This window comes from Lonchura striata, chromosome 1 (assembly GCF_050655825.1).
Source record: "Lonchura striata isolate lonStrDom1 chromosome 1, ASM5065582v1, whole genome shotgun sequence".
NCBI classification, from domain to species: Eukaryota; Metazoa; Chordata; class Aves; order Passeriformes; family Estrildidae; genus Lonchura; species Lonchura striata.
Genome location: NC_140703.1, coordinates 83,184,868 through 83,204,918, shown reverse-complemented (window position 1 = coordinate 83,204,918; position 20,051 = coordinate 83,184,868). Strand labels below are relative to the sequence as shown.

At 41.1% G+C, this 20,051-nt stretch overlaps 1 protein-coding gene across 1 annotated transcript in view; it reads left to right on the top strand.

The window, feature by feature from the left end:
- EFNB2 (ephrin B2) overlaps window positions 1-13,049 on the top strand; it is a 48,899-nt gene extending 35,850 nt beyond the window's left edge. Inside the window, exons 3-5 of the mRNA XM_021530224.4 lie at window positions 2,997-3,089; window positions 3,837-3,950; window positions 5,524-13,049. Coding sequence (XP_021385899.1) covers window positions 2,997-3,089; window positions 3,837-3,950; window positions 5,524-5,906 — 590 coding nt within the window. The 3' untranslated portion in view covers window positions 5,907-13,049. The remainder of the gene's footprint in view (window positions 1-2,996; window positions 3,090-3,836; window positions 3,951-5,523) is intronic.
- Window positions 13,050-20,051: the final 7,002 nt, after the last annotated feature.

The following is a 20,051-nucleotide window of genomic DNA, read 5'->3' as shown; positions in this document are numbered from 1 at the left end:
GTTTAAAATCTAATTATATAAACACACTGGAAGATAACATTTCCATTCTGGGTACCAGGAACTTGTGTTACATTTATGCTTAAATCCAAAACTTGTATTTGGGATGCCTTTTTTTTTTTTTTTTTTTTTTTTTTTTTAATATCCTTTCAGTGTGAGCAGAGCTGCAAGTTCTGGGTCACTTTCCCACAGAGCTGTGGATGCAGTGGAGGAGCTGAAATGACAGTGGGTGTAATTTTCATTTGGAGATCAATATAGAAAGGCCGCAGCAAGTGTTTGAGGAATATTTTGTACTCACTCCCTTGTTTGACTTCTGCACACTGCACTGTCAAGGGGCATTAGCACTATGAAACTGTGTTTTCTCTGCTGTCCCAGATTACTTCTTTTTCTCAGTGAAGCTTTTCAAAGCTTAAAACGATGTGTTTAAAGCTATCCACTTTCTTCCTGGTACACTAGGGATACTCAAGGTTGTATTTCGATAGTCTTAATGAATTTCAAAAAATAATTTCCTCCAGTGGCCTTGGGTAATTGTCAGTTTAATTACAGGAAAAGCTGAGAAGGAAACTTGCTTTGTCACTGAAATGCTTCTCTTTGAAAATTCCCTGTTCCTCAGGACGTAGCAGTCTGTACTCTGAGCTACAACGTAGGCTTTCCTAAAATCCCTTGAAGAACTGTGGAAAAAGTGAATACTTCTGCAAATTCATTCATCTGACATCAAAGCTATGAAAGCATTCTTTTAGCAAGCAAGCGAGGCGGATTGCGCTGGCGTAGGCACACAACCAGACTCATTGTACATCTGGGTCTTCCCATTTGCAGACTGTATTTGAAGTAATTTTGCATTCTTTTTTTTCATCTTAACTTTCTTGTTCTGTACTGAGGTCAGACTGCATCCTCTGCATCCTGTTGAGGTCTCCTGCTCCATGGGTTAAGTGGATAGGCCTTTAAAGAATAAAAAGGCATTGGTGTTCAGAAGAAGCAGCATTCCATTCAATTAAAATCAAGTAGAAGGTGTTTAAGGAAATGTGATTCCCTTTGGCTCGATTAAAAAAAGAATCAAATAACAAAACCACAAGACAAAGTCAGTGTTTATTATTTGTACATTCAGTTGGTGCTCAGCTTTGGTATTTCTATTTACTGCATTTTTTCTCTATGTCCTTGTGCTGGTACATTGGCAAATAGATCATAAAAAACACTTTCAGCAAAGACACATTTGATTTATGTCCAGGATGGGTTCTTGGTATTGATTTTTTTTTCCCCCTCTGGAAAAAAAAAGTCAAAAGAAAACAAAACTATATGTCTCCATTATTTTCCAAGCCTGGCAATGCAGTGACACATTTCAAATCAGCTTTTATCTTAAATTAGTCAACGTGCTCTTTCGTATTTTGAAAAGTCATTTTGCCATACAGCTATTGTCATGTTTTTACCGGGGGTGGGGGGCACGAAGAAGAGGAACTGGGAGGGACCACATATTAGGAGAAGGGAATCTTAGGAAAAGAAAGCACAGTTTGGGAAGTTTGTATGGTGGCTGTAATTCGAGTTGGTCACAAAAGAGTCAGAAGTGGAACAAAAACAAGACTCAGATCAAAGGCTATGAAGCAGGGCTCAGCAGTATGGGGTTTATATCTTTACGGCTAGAGAGAAGATTAGAGCAAGAAAAACACTGCCATGGGGGTAGGAAGACATTGTGAAGGAAAAAGGAAATATACATAGACTGCGTTTGAAAGAAAATCCCCAAGGAAGGCGAAAGAGAAGGAGCGAGAATTAAAAACAAAGACCTGAAGAGTGTAAAGCCCACAAGCTGAAAGGAGAGGGGCAGAGGGAGGCATGTGCTGCTTAAGCAGTTCACCACCACGCTCATGCCAAGCAGTGAGCTCCCTGACATCCCATTTTCCATTTGTTTTCTCCAACTGGCGGCCCAGTGCACCCTCTCATAAGTTTATTTTGGGCCTCAGATAAACAGCCTCAAGAAATGACAGTGAAACTTCCATCCCCAGGACGACCAGGGTAGGAAAACCCTCGGCTCATTCCCTGCATAGTGAATCCAGAGCCCACCGTTTGCAGCTGTGCCCTGCTCATGGTGGCCAGTGCAATGCAGTGGCTGCAATGCCTGCTGCTGAGGAGCTGCCGAGTCCTCAAGAGCAATGCAGTGGCTGCAGTACCTGCTGCTGAGGAGCTGCTGAGTCCTTCGCCAGCAGCTGTTTTGCAACCAGCAGCTGGCTGGGGTAGCAGCGGCGCACCCATGCGCCGTGATTCAGCGCTGTGGGCTCTCCAAGGGAGTGTCAGCCTGCGCCCGCACCGCGTGCCTCCAGCTGGCACCTAGATAAGCAAGAACAATCCCCACACAGGGGAAAGCAGCCCGTTGTTTGTATGAGCTAAAAGGTTTTCCTGAGAGTAGAGCGAACTCCCCTTCGCCACCCGCCCCCGCAGAGGCTCCTCGATGCTGAGAAAAGTGAGCTTGTGCTTTAAAATATTAAATGGGTTTTCCAATCAGTTCAGAATCTTAGCTTTCACCTGGGTCTTTTGTATGCGTTCACTTATTCCAGCAGGAGATTTGTAATAGAGGAAGCAGGTGTAACATGGTGATTATAAAGATACTGTTGGGAGGGGGAAAAAAAGGGTGATTTTTCAGTGCTTTTCTCCTCTGAGCCTGCCAGAGCTTCCTTTTCAGCTGACTCCATCACCTTTTTAGCAAGATGGTGTGTTTTTGTCCAAGTCAGTCAGTCAATTGTGCATAGGAAAATAAAAGGCTGCTGGGTAAATTTGAAACCTTGATAACACATTCCTCCATTTGTATATATTGTACAGCTTACCAGTGTGTTCATTCCTTTGGCTTTCAACATTTCACAACTTTCCATAGGTCAGCCTGAGCAACAAAACCAGGTCCTGGTAGATTGAAAGGTCCCTGCTTTCAGACACTCATATTCACATCACTTTGCCTGTTGATTTCCTGATTTTTATTTATTTTTATTTTTGTTTATTTTTCTTTTATTTTTAATCAGCAACATCAAATGGGTCTTTGGAGGGCCTGGATAACCAGGAGGGAGGGGTGTGCCAGACAAAAACCATGAAGATCCTCATGAAAGTTGGACAAGGTAAAGACCATCTGCTGTTTCATGAAATCACTTTGATCGGTCTCAATGTCCTTTTTAGTTTTCAGGCTTCTTTTAGCAGTATAGAGCAGAGAGCCAGTCAAGCTTAGTGTGGTCATTCCTCCCTTACAGTCTGAAAGCACAGCCTATTTTCTCTTCCTCAGCTACTGACAGATTTCTACAGAAGGAGGGTTAGTGTAATAAGATCTGTTCATAGGAGAGATTCCTAGAAGGAAAGGTCACCTGGGAGTAGTGTGTTTCAGTCATTTTTATTTTTATTTTAAAAACAAAAGCCACAACTCTGCTGCTCAGAATTATTTAAAATACTTGAAAAGAGGGAAGCTAATATGTCTATAGTTTGCTTGTTATGAATTCTGATTACAGAGAGGTTTTTGTTCATTGTCTCTTTTCACATATAGATAACCTATTGTGCAGGAAGAAAGAATTATTCTTCTAAGTAGAAGTTGGTTTAGTAGTCAATCAGCTTCCTCAGTTAAACTGAAATGTCATCTGCAAAGCTTTTCTTGCCAATTACAGGAGACCCTATAGTTTCTGCAGATGGCCTAACAATTTAAACCTGAAATAACTAATATAACCATTTTGCTTTAAAAGGAAAATTACATTCTTGTATCTCCTAGTTCTTTGTATAAAAGGTAAACCATTTGTGTCTCACGAGGTGCCTAGAGCCAGCTTGTAAGGCTCCATTTCATCAAGTGCCAAAGCTGCATGAGTCCTCTTTTCTCTCCCCAGATCCCAACTCAGCAGGGCAGCCCCGGCACACGGATCCCACCAAGCGCCCTGAGCAGGAAGCTGGCACCAATGGGAAGAGTTCCACCACCAGCCCCTTTGTGAAGGACCACTCAGGTAAGTGTGGTAGGACTTTGTCCTGGAACATCTTTTCCTCCTTTGTCCCCAAATGTTTTAGTTTACTATTAACATGCCAGAAAAATAAATGTTTTCATTGTGAGATGAAGCAAAAGCCAGTTCTGATTGCTCCGGTGGATAATGTGTGGGAGCTGCAAGTTAGGCAACAGCTGCTCTCTCCCCTCTTCCACTCTGCTGTGGAAGTTAATTACATCTTTTGACAGTATGTCTCATTTACAGGAAAATTTTTGGATAGGACATTTGCTAAGCAACTTTACAGTGGTCAGTGCTGCCTTACATTTAGTACCCTAACAGATGAACGAGTCTCTTTCTCTTCCCGCATAATACATTATCAAGTGGTTCTTGACAGCCATTTATAACATTTATTTCAGGGCATCTATAATTAATGTCCTGATGTTTTAACTGACCATGTGAAGTCTAGACATGTATGGCTGGTCTTCCACTAAATGTAAAGTTTTGGGGTTTTATTTTTTGTAATAATTATCTAAACAAAATAAATAGATTCTTCGAAACAAATATCTTCAGGTCATAGGGTGAACAAGAGAAAACCTAACTCTTAAGACTTAAGCTGTCCAGAAGAAAATTCAGTTACTAGCAATGCTACAAAGAAAAACTTTGCTGACAGGTGATTCTGGGTTTCCCAAAAAAGGCCTCAAGTTTTCCTTGCCAGCTCTGTGTTTAGTTACTGGGCTAATGAATCTTTGATACAGTGAGTGGCTTAGCTGATCCCTGCAGAGGCTTTGATAGGGAGAATTAACAATTATGTGAATATAGCATCTGCATAATTTTTCCATTGTGAATGAGCATCAAGGGAGGGAAATACATTCAAACTTAGAAGTGAAAAAGTGTCAATGAGTAATTTTTGTGATAAATAATATGATGGTGTGATAGGCAGCAAATATTCAACAGGCTGTTCAGCACATGAGCTTTTGCTGACTACCAAATGCGTGGTATTGTTTTCTTTTAAGTAAATGTAAGTTAATACTAACAGACATGCCATAACTGTTCTGCCTGTCTCCCATGCTGCCTCAAGCTCCTTAGTTTCATTTCCAAGCGAGAGGAGTCCCTGTAAAGAGGCACTAAGGATGGTTTAACTTAAGTCAATATGCAAAAGATAAAATAGCAGAGGGAACAGTATGGCACTGAACAGTAACAGTTGTTCTGAGAATTGTCATTTCCCTGTGTTATTTTCCCTTCCAGTCGTATCCCACCCCTCTCTTGTGCCTGGGGCTGGCCTGCATCTGTTAAAAGATGCCGTGTGCATCAAAGGCTGCCTTGTCAGTGACAGTTCTCGCCACTGATGGATGATGATGTATGAAACAGAGTGGTTTGGGAGCAACACAAAAGTGAGACCAACAGGCACAAAGTCTTGCTTTATATTGATTGCTGACTTCGGCTGTTTGCATTTAGCTATCTAACAGGGTAATTGGTTTGTCAAAGTTTAGCTGTCAGTTAATTCTTCCAGTCTTGCTTACTCTACACATTTTTAAGCGACGTAAATGGGTCATAGGATGGCAATAACTTTTGTCTATTGTATTTCCATTCTTTCCAGGATCTAGCACAGATGGCAGTAAGGCTGGGCATTCCAGTATACTGGGTTCAGAGGTGGCCTTATTTGCAGGGATTGCATCAGGGTGCATCATTTTCATCGTCATCATCATCACTTTGGTGGTTCTTTTGTTGAAGTACCGGAGAAGACACAGGAAGCATTCCCCGCAACACACGACAACTCTATCACTTAGTACATTAGCCACCCCAAAACGCAGTGGCAACAACAATGGTTCTGAGCCCAGTGACATTATCATTCCTCTAAGGACTGCAGACAGTGTCTTTTGCCCCCACTATGAAAAGGTCAGCGGCGACTATGGACATCCGGTGTACATAGTTCAAGAGATGCCTCCTCAGAGTCCAGCAAACATTTATTACAAGGTCTGAGGAACACACAGCAAGCTCTGTGGTACAGTTGAGTCGTAGAGGAAACTCACTGGTCAAATGCTTTCTGTTGGGGTTTGTGATGACGCCTTGTGCGCTAGCATTGACTTAAGCACAGAGGGGAGAAGGCAACAGCTCTTTCTCCAGGAACCGACGCGAGCTGGACAGCTTACCTAGTCTGTAGAATCCCTATCTCGGTGAATAAGTATTCACTAAAAGCTGGAAGACTTTCATGTAGAAGATGCCCATTCTGATTGCTGTACTTTGTTACATTCATCATCCTCAAAGCCATGTGCTGTGGGCATTCAGGCATGTACAAAAGCCAAGGGAAGATGGAGCAATCCGTGGATGTTAATAGCTCTAGGCATCCTGGGAAGGTGCTCTAGGATATATCAAGCTTGAAATGCAATCTTCTGACTTTTGTGTGTCTCTCTCAGTGCGTACTGGATTTGTCACACAGACCTTGGTGTCTAAGTAAGACTTGTTAAAGTTCTCTTGCTTTTAGTCCGTCACTGTTCCATTTGTTTCTGTTATCCAAGGCTCTACCATCCTTCACATAAGATTTCCTTTCACTCCACCTCCTGAATCACTAATGGAACATTAATGTTTGGAGATCCACACTCCATCCATCTGCTACAGCAGCCTCACTCAAATGGGTAATGCATTTATAAAAATTGTGTTTGATAGTAAGGAGCCTTCCAGCCAAAAAGTTAGGCTGTCAACAAAGTCAAGAGCAGGACTGGGTGGTGGAGGGAAGGGCTAATTGAAGTTGCAATTGAATATTGCTGCCTCAGAAATAGAAGTTGTGAATTTTAAAAAAATGCATTTAGGTAGCACAGCACTTTGGTATGCTAAGTTTTAAGAGGCAAGTAGGAAACACAATAACATGTGCAGTGAATTAAGGCTGCATTTGAAGGAATTCACAGTTATCAAATACCAGTGTGCAGAAAAAAAAATAGTACCTTCAATACAGTAGAACAAAGGGGTATTGTTAGTAAGTCAACAAGCCTGGAGAAGACAAGACAATAGCAGGCCACTGAGGAGGTATTGGGGCAGGGCTGTTGTGGTACTGGCAATAAAATACACAGCTTTGAAGCTGTAGCAAAAACATAGTCTGCCTTGGATAACTTTTAAGCAGACTCAGCTGCTATACTATCACATTATACTAAACACAGGGAAAGCATTTAAGAAAACAACTGAGAGCCAAGTGCCCAAGATGATTATAAGCCAGTGGGTCAAATGAGCTATAATTCTATCACTGATAAAGTTGTGGAGGAAAAAAAAAACAACAAAACAACAAACCACAGAACCTTGTTAATCTCTGAAAGTAAGGCAGAATTTCTTTGTGACTGACCCATTAGGCACTTCGGCTTATTGTAGTGCTGTCCCTGCACAGTGAGTGTAGGTACTGGCTGACACAGCAGTTCATTGGTGCTCTGTTGCAATGTTAAAGCACATATGGCAAACCTCTGGCAGTCTGTAAGAGTAAAATAAATTATGACACTGAGATGGAGAAGGAAAATATGTCTTATTTATAATAGGTGTATAGAACACAAGGGATATAAAGTGAGAGTTTTTCTTTTGTTCATTCTTTCTTACTTTTGGTTTGGATTTTTTTACTAATATATATTTTGAGATTGCACAGAATCTACACCAGAAGATGTGAAATTCATTTGCGGCAATCGCATAGTCTTAACTCGTCATCATTTTACATATATGTGTGTGTGTGTGTGTCTATGTATATACACACATATATAAGTATATATGCATACGTAGGTATATGTATGTATGCATATGCGCATATTTTTTTAAAAAATAAAATACTTCTGGAAAAAAAAATCAGCTATCCTAAACCACCAGTGAGAACATAGTTTAAAAAAATTCCAAAGCATCTTGTAAGAGGAAAGTAGAAAATATAAGGTCCAAAATATCAGGAATTCAGTGTTACTGCATCACATATTTAACAGCAACAAGATGTGCCGGCATTTATTTTCTGTGTTGTGTTTTCCCTTGCCTTACAGGCTGATGTGTTCTGTAGATTTTGTTGAGGTTCATAGAGGGGGGTTTCAGGTTAAAGTTTTCTCTTTAGCATGGCTATTCCCCTAAAGCTCCCACCCTAGGGAGGAGATAAAAAAAAAAAACCCTCTACTTTTATATGTGCTATGCAAATAGACATTTCTAACATAGTCATGTTACTATGGTAACACTTCGCTTTCTGATTTGGAAAGAAAATGTAGCAACAGCATTTTAGGGTTCTCAGACCTCTGGTGAGCACCTGCAAGAAAAGAAAAAAAAATTTAAAAAAATAAGAAAAAATAAAAATATCTGTCATAGAAATGATCACTCTCTTTGTTTTCTGAACCTGAAGATAATGTTGGGATGTTCGTCCAAAAGAGAGAAACAAAAAAACAAAAAAAATTACAACCCATGGTTCTGTGGAAGGTTACCATGGTGACTAACTACAGTACATATGTAATTCTTTTCAACAACCCTTCTTTTCTATGAATCCATCCATACAAGGTTCTCTTGTAAGTCATTAAGATTTTATTTTGGGGGAGGGGAAGGGAAAAGATGGGCTTACTGATTCTTATTTTTATTAAATCATATCTATGCTTCATCAGTTGGCTACATTCTAGTTATATACTAAACTGTGAAAAAAAAATCAGACTAATTGCTCAAGAGCAACCTGCAACCAATTGAAAAAAAAATGTACTGTGCGTCTGTTTTGTGTCTGGTGCAGAATTATGACAATCTACCAACTGTTCCCTTCTTTGACGTTGGTCCAGCTTTGAAAAGTTACTGTAAATGCCTTGCTTGTATGATCATCCCTAGTCACCCAAATTGGAATTTGCACCATCATGTCTAAGTGAAGATGCTGTAAATAGGTTCAGATTTACTGTATATGGATTTGGGGTGTTACAGTAGCCTTATTCACATTTTTAAATAATTTAAAAACCCACATGAAAACAAGATAAAAAAGGCTTTTCTTAACCAGATTGTGTATATAGAGCAATGTTGGTTTTTTATAAAGTCTGAGCAAGATGTTTTGTATAAAATTTGAATTTTGCAATGTATTTAGCTACAGCTTGTTTAAAGGCAGTGTCATTCCCCTTTGCACTGTATTGAGGAAAAAATTATATAAAAGGTTGCCAAATTGCCGCATATTTGTGCTGAAATTGTGTACCATGAATATTTATTTAAGAATTTCTTTGTTCAGTTTGTAAGTAACACAGTATTATGCTTGAGTTATAAATAATTTCTTCTTTCTTTTTCTTTTTTTTTTAATTTTATTTTTTGGTTTTGTTTGTTTGTTTCATTCTATATTAAAGTAGCCGGTCATAAGTTTGAAATCTGCTTTAGTTCCACATTACAATTAGTTCCCAGAAAATGAAAATTATGAAAACCACATTCCACGTCTGTTTCAAACTGAATTTGTTCTTAAAAAAAATAAAATATTTTTTTCCTATGGAAACCTTGCCTTCTAAGTATTTTCTTCTTTAATTTTGCAATTTTTTTTAAAGGATGAAAATAAATAACAAAGTCACCAAGTTTGCCTACCTGCTTCCCTCCTGTCTCTCTCTTCCTCCTCCTCTCTCCCCTTCTCTCCAACCTGATTGCCAGTGGTTTATAGGAAATCTCCTTAGAGTCCACTGACGTCTGTTAACCTTCTTTCAAATTCTCTCTTCCATATATCAGCAGATTTTAGAAAACACCTGGGCATCTTATACCCTTGGAAGTCAGTGAATTGCATTCAGATGCAGTAGCCAGGTTTCTTGGATGATCTTGGAGTTGGGAGTACAACCCATAAATAATTCCTAGACATTATGTGGTGGATGTACTCTGTGGGCAGAATCAGAGAAAAAAAGCCAAAACCTGAAGCCTTCTGTGTACTGTTTCTCCTGAGGTAGAGCAGTGGTGAGCCTGGGATGACAGGGCTGAGCAAGAAGGGACAGGAAATGAAAGACATTGGGAGGATGACAAAGGATTGGAAGTGCTGCAAACTCAAGACGTCTCTTCATGGTTCTTTTACTGCAGCCTAGGGGAGATGGGAGCTAACATGCAGGTAGCACAAAACAGGCCTTAACACAATCCTCTTGTTCTGCTGCCATAATTTTCACTAGGGTAACAAATTCATTTAATAATTAATACCTTAATTTTCTGACAAAGCCAAATCACCCTGAAAGTGAAGCTTTCCCTTTGTTGGCAGCATATAAATGGTATGATGGTCCATGGAGTAACAGGTGGGAAGGCCTACAGAGAGCAAATATGCATTTGGCACTTTAACAACAGATGCCAATTAGCCATAGAAATTTCACAGTTAGCTATTTGCTGTATGGGTCATACAATTCCCATTTGTCAAATTATTATTTTCTGAATAATCAAAGAAAAATAACAGAATGGCTAGGACATTTGGCATGTCACAATGGCACAAGTACTCTGAAATGGGATGTACAGAAACCCCTGGACTGGGAAATGGTTGAACTAGTATGACTTCTTGCAGTTGGAGCTCATTTTGTTCATCCAGTTCACAGAATCTGTGCTGGAAGTTGACCTTAAAGGGAAAGTCACAGTGGTACTTAGGTTCACCTCCTGGCTCTGCTACAGATCACTTTGGGAGATTTGGTCCAGCAGAAGGCACAAGAGTGAAACATGACATCCTCTGACATCTCACTAAATTTTGGGCCTAATCCTCTATGTATTTCTGTAAGGCACTTCAAAGGAGGTAGCCTTGTCTTCTGTGAGCACACAGCTACTCGGCTGGATTGTGTTTCCACTCCCTGCTTCATGGTTACACATGGGCAATTCCCCTTGCTGATCTTGGTGGGTTGTCGTGAGGGCTCCCACATCATCTGCTGTGAGGTGCTCAGGTCTGGTCTGTGCTGAAAGCCTGTCTGGCACAGCCATCTGTTAGAGCTGTGGCTCTAGCTTAGTTAAGGCCAAGGCTATTGTTTGTATTTTAATCCTTGTTAAATACAGGAAGATGTTGATAAACAAATACTTCAATAGTGTCAAGTTTACATGGCATTTTCATTACTGTGCCTCTTTTTTCCAAGTATAATAAACATATATATTTATAACTAGCATGTGTACTGACACCCATGGACACCTATTTTTCCCACTGTCTTAGCAATAAGGGAAAATTGGTGTTGCGAAAAAAACTGTGTCTCCACTGGGAGGGAAAAATCCTTGCCGGTGTAATAACTATCTCTGTATTTATGCCTGGGGCCAAGGATGCTTGGTTAACAGGCGTGCCTTGCACACGTACCTTTCCCAAACAGAGCAGAACCTCCACTGAGTCGCTGAACTCATTTTAGTAAAAGATGCCTTAGACACTCAGCATAAAGTCATTGTCTTACAACCCATCTTTTATAACTTGCAGAGGAAAAAAAAACTTTAATTTTTTCCTGCTGCTGACACCTCACTATCAATTATCAAACAAGCACAAAATCAGAATTTACTGCCTTTATTACAAAACTGGTTCTCTGGCAAGAGCTAGTCCAAGTCAATAGGCTCCACTAAGTGGAAAATAAAATTATAATTCACAGTAGTTACCCATCTAGAGTGGAATTAGGATCTGTTATATAAAATAGTGCCTCACAAAGTAAGCATAACAATGTTACTGCCTTGGTTTAAAACGTTGTACCTCTTGCTCAGCCTGTCTCTTTAGCTTTGCTGTGTTGCATCGATCAAATGCTCACTCAGTCAGCAGCACACTCATTTTGATTCTATGGGCACAATAAATTTTCTTTTTGCAGAAAAGCTTAAAATTTTGTAGTGGTTAGCAAAATAAAGGACAATGAAAATTCAGTCTTTCTAACTGCCTCTCTGTATCTTCACAGCCACAATACAGTTTTTGGTGGGGAAAATGCCAAGGGTTTAAAAACATCAGACAAACTCCTTATCCAATTGGTATGTCATTACATGAAGCATCAGACCAGAAATCAAGTAATATTTGTTTTGGAAAAAAACGGATGTTGGAGCATATACCACAGTGTATTAATGGTTGTGCTATTCATAATCCAAATGGTGCTGGATTCAGCTGACTGAGCTATCGCCTATGAAACAAAATAATAATACCCATCTTTCACATGATTCATGCAAATACTTTGATGCAGAATTAAGGCGTAATGCAATCCATAGGCAACCTTCTTGAGAAGGAGGGGCAAGAGCCTGCTCAGTGAGGAGGAGAAGGTGGAGCTGCTGATGGCTGCTTCTGGAGGAAGGCCTGTGGAACAGTGGGATGAGGCAAGAGAGGGAAAGTGTGTGAGAGGGCAGTGACTTTCTGAGGAGGAAGCTCAGGGAGATCTGCAATGACCAAATCCAGATTGAAATCAGCAAGGTGGCAGCTGTGGAAGTAGAGAAACAGGGTCTTCACAGCTCTGGGAAAGGATTTGGTGGAAAACACATGCAGAAGAAAAGTGCTGACAGATGAAAAGCAAGTGTAGTGTTTGATAAGTTGGTTTGTTGTTTCAGGTAGGTGAGGAGATCAGGCCAGGTTGTTCTGCTAAACACTGAGAGGAGACTGAGCCTTAATAAGGAGGAGAACCCAGGCCAATACTCAGTGCTTTCTGCAACTTTGGATCCTGTGAAAAAGGCATTAAGAATCTGCAAGAATTTAATAACTGTAGGACTAGTCAAAATCCAAAAAGCAGAGAACCTTGTGCACAGTTGTCACACACAGCTGGAATACAACTTGTGTTTTCATAAGTGCATTGAAAAAACCCTATGTGCTTAGACTGCTGAAGAAGTGCTATTATTAAATTAATAATATGGGGAATTCAATGAGGGTGGGAGGATAGTTGCTTCTAGATCTGACCTCCAGTGGATATAAATTAGCATAGTTGAGTTTGATATCTGATCCTACTTATCACAGTTCAGAATTGCACACACATAAGCAATACTCATACAAATTTTACTATAGCCCTCAGCAATGAGAAAATGCTTTATAAAAGTGTTGTTCTGAATATTATGAAGATTGTACTCGAAAATATACCAACAGTGACTTGCTTTTATAAAAAACTGCTATCAATGCCATAAAAATTGTATTTTGTATTTTATTGAACATTGTCAGCAATTTGCTGTATCTGTTCATTAAAAGTAGGCTGGATTACTAGCAAATGTGTAATAAAAATTGTTCATATTTTAATGAGTCTTTTTGGCCTCTCTTTAATATTTAAACTCATTCCTTCCTAGTCCTGCATTCAATTCTATTCCTTAAGCATAACAGGCAGGTCAGCTGTGCAATGCAGTTACATTATCTGTTCATGCCCACATGCTATGTTTCTAGTCTTCCCAAATCTCTTAATTCGTTCAACATACCTAATTCTGACTGTCTTTAAACTCAGCTGTTGGACACAAATGACCACATTAATAATTTAGTAATTATTCGGAATCAATAGCACTTCAGCTTTCATTGCCATGAGAAATATGGGAGTGTGTAAGGCCAGGAGGCCAAAAGAGACTTTGTTTGTCTTGAGATTTGGGGAAATCCAAATGATGATGAAAGAGTTAAAAATCATGTATGTGCTGCCTTTGCTTCACACTTTCCCTTCATTATGTGTTGTTTTCTTTTTGAACATAACAAGCAAAGCATATCTTTATTTTCCAGGCCTCAAAACAGTATCCAGGCTGTAAAGATCCATGGGGCTGGGTCTGTAGGTCTTTTCTCAAGTTGCCACTGTTGAGTAAATGCTGGCTGCTTTGCTTCAGGCTGTTTATTGCACACCCAAATGCCATGCCCTGATCACCTGCTCATCACACCAGCCCTGCCCACCACACCAACTCTCACTGAGGCTTCATATGTTCCCAAATAAGGCTTAATTTCTGGACAAAGCTTTTGTTACTCATAGTGAAATTTTCTTTCAAATGTTGCCCTAAGCTTTCTTCCCTTCATATGCCTGTCTCTAGATTTCAGCTGGTGACGACATTTCATGAAAAAAATAAGGTTCTGATGGAACACAGGAGCCATCCCTGTACCAAGAGTGTGTTTTCTTATAAGCCCCTTATTTTTCAATCAGCTTTATTTTGAATTTCCATATGGCTTTATCTCTTCCTTTTGTATTTATTCAGTTTCATCTGAAGGAAAATAGCATGCAGTAAAATTCCTAAATACAATTTAATTATAGCTCATTTCAATCCACTTGGTTTTACATTTCCATTCATCAATACATTAAGCTAAAAATATCTCAGATCACTTTGTCTTCCTTCTTGTAATTTAAGAAAAGTTATCAAATATGTTATGATTTCTTCTCAGAAAAGTGTAAGCAGTTCACTTTGGAAAGCATAATTTGAGCAGAATTAAGAAGCAATTATTGATGTGCAGTGCAAAACCGAGTGAGCATATTTGAAAATGTCATAGTTGAATTTTGGCAATAACCAATATTTGGTTTTGGTTTGTTTCCTTAAGCCAGCTCAAAACTGGAGAGGAGAAAGTGCTGTTAGTTTTACTGTCAGTGCAGTGGTCTGGTGGCAGCCAGCTTCTTTATGTAGCTTTGTCCTTTCAGTCTCTTATGATGAGCAGTGATAAAACTGAATTCTGGATGCTTTGGCCACCAAAAGGTGTAACCTATGTGATTACACACAATACAAGGGATTTATACTAGGACATTGTTCCTGTAGAAGAGACATAAATCCCCTTTGCCAGCTCCCTTCCACTCCATTCTAGTGCTGCATTTCAAAACAGCAGACGTTTTTACTTCGGATTTTTTGCTCAGCCTAAATATTTCAAAGATAGCATCAGAACTATATTTATCAAGTTATACAACACTTTTGTCTCCCTGTGTAGCTGGCTCCTTGCAATGTTTCCACAGCATCCTCTTTACACAAGACACCATTAATAGACTGGTGCCTACAAGCATCCAGATGAGAATTGGGAGACTCATTTTTGTACCACCTCTTTGAGAGACATCTTACCACTGCACTTTAGCAGTGTCATGCTACTGAGAGATTGAAAAACCAACACACTCTGCTCCAGAAAGCTGACCGAAGTTGGACGGACTGGTTTTATTTTCTCTTTCAGTCTCAGTCAGGGAGGGAGTGCTGTGGGTTGCTGAGGCTCTCGCAGGGAGGTGGAGAGGAGGTGGCTAAGTCCCCCAGCACTTCGACAAGTCCTTCTCAAAGGGCAGAGCTGCTCCGTGGGGCACAAGGCAGGAATTTCAGAGGACAGAGCTGCTCCGTGGGGCACAGGGCAGGAGTTTCACCGAGGGCAGAGCTGCTCCGTGGGGCACAGGGCAGGAGTTTCACAGAGGGAAGAGCTGCTCCGTGGGGCACAGGGCAGGAGTTTCACAAGGGCAGAGCTGCTCCGTGGGGCACAGGGCAGGAGTTTCACCGAGGGCAGAGCTGCTCCGTGGGGCACAGGGCAGGAGTTTCACCGAGGGAAGAGGTGCTCCGTGGGGCACAGGGCAGGAGTTTCACCGAGGGCAGAGCTGCTCCGTGGGGCACAGGGCAGGAGTTTCATAAAGGGCAGAGCTGCTCCGTGGGGCACAGGGCAGGAGTTTCACAAGGGCAGAGCTGCTCCGTGGGGCACAGGGCAGGAGTTTCACAGAGAGAAGAGCTGCTCCGTGGGGCACAGGGCAGGAGTTTCATAAAGGGCAGAGCTGCTCCGTGGGGCACAGGGCAGGAGTTTCACAGAGAGAAGAGCTGCTCCGTGGGGCACAGGGCAGGAGTTTCACAGAGAGAAGAGCTGCTCCGTGGGGCACAGGGCAGGAGTTTCACAGAGAGAAGAGCTGCTCCGTGGGGCACAGGGCAGGAGTTTCATAAAGGGCAGAGCTGCTCCGGGGGGCACAGGGCAGGAGTTTCACCCAGCCCCGGCCGCGGCAGACGCGGGGCTGAAGCTGCCGGCGGTGAGGTTCAGCCGTTCGGCTTTCCGTGCACGGCCGCGAGAGCGACTGCTTGGAATTCGAAAGATTCCCTGGAAGCGGGCTGAGCCTGTGAGGGAGGCACGTGGGGGCTGCTCCCGGGCTCTTGGCGTGCCTCGGCTCATCTGCTGCGCCGCTCTGCCAGACGCGCCCCGCAAGGAACAATGAGGAGGATCCGCCTTAATGAAACCCTTGGAAGCTTCCCGGGTGGTGGGAATCACGGGAGCAGGGGTAACCAGCTGTGACTGTCACAGCAGCATCTTCTGCAGACCCAGAGGTCGGCACGTCTCTGGAGATCTGTGAAGGTTTACACGTCCTACTTACTATTTGATGGCTCCACTTAACATTGCTGCCGGCTCCCGGAACAGCGGCTGACCCAAACACGGTTTCTTAAGCATGAAGTTTCTCGTTGGTGCAGCCGATTGATTTCAGTGCCCTGAAGAATTTGGCCCCTGATTACCAACCAGCTGACAGACATGAATCAGGTGGCAATTAAATCCCTATAAAATGTAAGACCCATTCAGTAACATCTCCGAGTCCCTTAGAAATACCGGCTCTTGGAAATATCCTATCCTTTACCAGCTATTCTAAGATAAACATAATTGTTAAGTGTACTATTTTTTTTTTTTTTCTTTAGGGGCAGTGAAAAATCAGAACTCTAAACACTCTTAAAAGGTGTTGAAATTATTATTTTTTTTTAATCTCCCTGAATTCCTGGCCTGTGTGACTTTCTGTGGAACTGAGTTTTACAGTTCAATCACACATCATGAAAGAGTTTTCTTTGATCAGTTTTTAGCTTTCCACTTTTGAATCTCTCTATTCCTTTCTTCTGAGACAGGAAAATCGACTACTAAATTCCATCACTTGTTAGCATATTTCTACATTAAAGAAAAGTTAAAATTCATTCATCTCATTCTCTTTCTTGTGGTACCCATGCTTCTCTATTTTCATTTAGTGAATTTTCCATGCTCCAAACACTTTTTTTTCTGTACTTTGAACTCTCCCTTAGTCCTGCTTTGTCCCTTAAAAAGAAAGTGAGAGGGAGTATATAGTTTACTAGTAATAATTGCTTGGCTCTTTCTTATTGTATAACCTTAAAAACTCGAGGAAGAATTGTATGAGAAACTGTTTGGATGCCATTCTGACCAGTTATTGTGTCCCCAGCATTTTAGAAAACTACTCCTGTAAAACATCCTGGATGGTGATAAAGCACTTTAAGCTTGCACTAATAGTAGTAGGATTTGAAACTGCTCAGCACCTCTTAGCTATCCTATCCAGAAAGAGAGGGTTATATTTTTGGCTGCAGTTGCAAAGCATAAGAGGTTTCTACCTATGTTTTTCTATAGCAAAATCAGGATATTTCCTTTATAATACATTAACAGGAAATATTTCTCTGAATACTCTGTTGTATCTTTCAACCAGATGCATAAAGCTCCTTTCTCAAATAGGCCTCTTAATCAATTTTTTTTTTTCCTCACATACCACATGAATCACCCATGTACTAACAAATTGCCTCATTTCTCAATCCATCCTTTTAAGACAGACCACACCCTGAGCTAAGTCTGGGTCCTTTCCCACGTCCTAAAAGTCCCTAGCAACCAGACTGTCACCATCTCCATGACCTCTGAAAACATGCAGTTTAGGTCGTTCACCAGGGATGTAGGAGTCCTGGGTTGAAATACATTGCTAGCATGACTCAGAACAGAGGTATGGTTATATGATTTGAGCTTACTACCCTGTCAGTTATTTTCTGTCAGTTTTATCACTTTTGGTAGATGAAACAGCTGTTGCTCAGAAAAGCCTTTAAAAGTCATGAACCAGTAGCTTAGGGAGTCAGGCTGCAACACTGCTCACCAGTCACCTGCAGAGGCATATCCTCTTGTTGTTCAGTGAGAGAGGCGGATCAAGGTTATCCCCAAACCTGACATTTAGGGAATTCTCCTTTAATATGGAGGGCATGGTTCACGTCTCAGAAAAGACTGCAAGCCCATTTGCACAGCTTAAATCTTGTTTGATTTGACCCTCGCATTGTCCCAATTTGCCACATCCTAAAGTCAGAGATTGGGTCTTACTGGCAATGCACCCTCCTCTGAGCTTTTGTTTTGGGCTGAGATCCCAAACACTTCCCTAAAGGTGGACAGTGGACTCCTCCAGGAGGTTTCTTTTTCCAGAAATCAAGGCACCCTCCAGGGCCAATGACACAGAGAGGTGTCAGCAGCGCCATGTCAGACAGATTCAGATGAGAAAATGCAGAACAAAGAGCCTGACTGCTTCTGAAGATCCAAAAAAAGATGAATCTGTCAATTTTTGCTCTAAATGGGAAGCTGAACTTTAAGTCATGGCTTAACCAAAGGGCAGCATATGGCAGCACTACAGCTGTTTGAAATCCACATGCACTTCACACTGGCACTTTGACAAACGCTATTGTGTTACAAATACTGGATGACACAGTAAATCTGGGGCTGCATTCAGCTCTGCCCTACGCAGGCATAATTCCCACTGACTTCGTACACATCTATACCAAAAAAATGCATGGAAGTGCGTAGGACCGAAAAAAATACCCAGTGCTTGTAAGGAATCCTCCTGGCAGACTGAGCAACATTTGATATGGTTAGACCCCTGTAGCAGGAAGCGTGAAGGCTATAATATGGAACTGGAGGAAAAATTAGGGAATCCATGAGGTCTAGAAGTAGCCTGGTGATTTTAAAGACAAAACTTGAATTTCTGCACTGGAGCAACAGACATGCTGGCTGGTCATTATAAGGCGAACAGGGCTCCTCCTGCTGAGATCCATTTACTCTCTTTCATACTCTGCTTTTTGTCTCTCTGCCAGTTTCTACAGGGAAAGAAAGAATTCAGAGGGTTGTTGTTTTTTTTTTTTTTTTTCTGGAGCGAAAGCTTACAGGAGGCCTAAAAAGAGCACTACACAAATATATCAGAGAAGAGATCATGTTGCAGGGAAGCTGTGGCTGCCAATGATGAGATGTTCAGTTTCTTAGCCACTTTAGGTCAGAAACCAGGTGTTATGTTGTTGATCCCATGGCTGCTTGCCATCCCCTGTGTCCTCCTGTAACAAACAGTCTCAGCCGAACAGCTTTCACAGCTCCAGATGTTTAAAAATACACTTTTAGGGTACTTGAACAAGAAAGTGCTCTTTGCAAAGGGCTGCTTTCTATGTTCAGTGGAAGAGCCGGCGCTGACTCCTCTACACTGATTTTTAGATTGCATTTTAAAAGCTTCAACAGGTCTGGACACATATTTTCTTTGTTTAAAACCTGCTTAACACTTTCAGCACTGTGGTTTTAGATCCCCCTGATGTTCATATAACTACCAAGGGCTTAAAATCCAAACAGTGGAAAATAAATGGGAAATCAATGGCCTTCATTATTTTCAGAAAGAGTAACAGCAGAAAGGAACAATGTTGTAAACATATCTATGAAATCAATTTACTTGTGCATTTTCTACCACTAAGAGACAGAACAAGCTGGCTTATACCAAATGGTCAGACAGCAGGGACAATTTTTGCAAAGGGTACAATAACTGCAGAAAATACCATCGCACTGGAGCATTTGGGGCACTTTAAAACAGTCACAGCTCCAAATTTATTAAGGCAAATGAAATTACAAACTAATGAGGCAAAACAAAGCAAGAGTTAAACATAATTTAAGATTTAGGTAAAAATCTATCCTCATGTTAAAGACAAGAACTTTATGCTAAAAGAGGCAGAACTGGTGCTGGCATCAAAGACAAGGATGTCAGCAGGAAGTGCCAAGGAAACAGCTGAGGCCTTGCACTTCAAAAAGCTTAACTCTGGGTGAAGGATGTTCCCACCAACAGTCAAGATTCACAGATGACATTTTCAGATGTCTTCGGTTTTTTGCATCCAGGCAATCACATGATGCATCCTATGCCATATGTCTTTGCCATGGGCTCCAGTTTCTTAGGTGTCTACAACTGCTTTCATTTCTCCACTATAAGGTGGAGAAGAAAATCTCGATGATTTGTCTTGTTATTTTAGAATTAGTTCCGTGAGATTTGGATGGATTCCTATTTCTCTTCCATTAGCAGAGACAATTTTTAGCTGCTAAATGCAGTGTTAACCAGTTTCTCTGACAAGGACATGGCTGACCCCTTAGATCTTTGACAAATGATTGATTTAATCTAGAAGTGTCTATTTATAAACTAATGCAAAAAATGTTAAGGATGAGTAAACTAATTAATAAGCAGTGTATTCCTGCTGGCAACATGAATAAAATTACTGCTAGGTCAACAGAGAATTCAGTATTGCTCC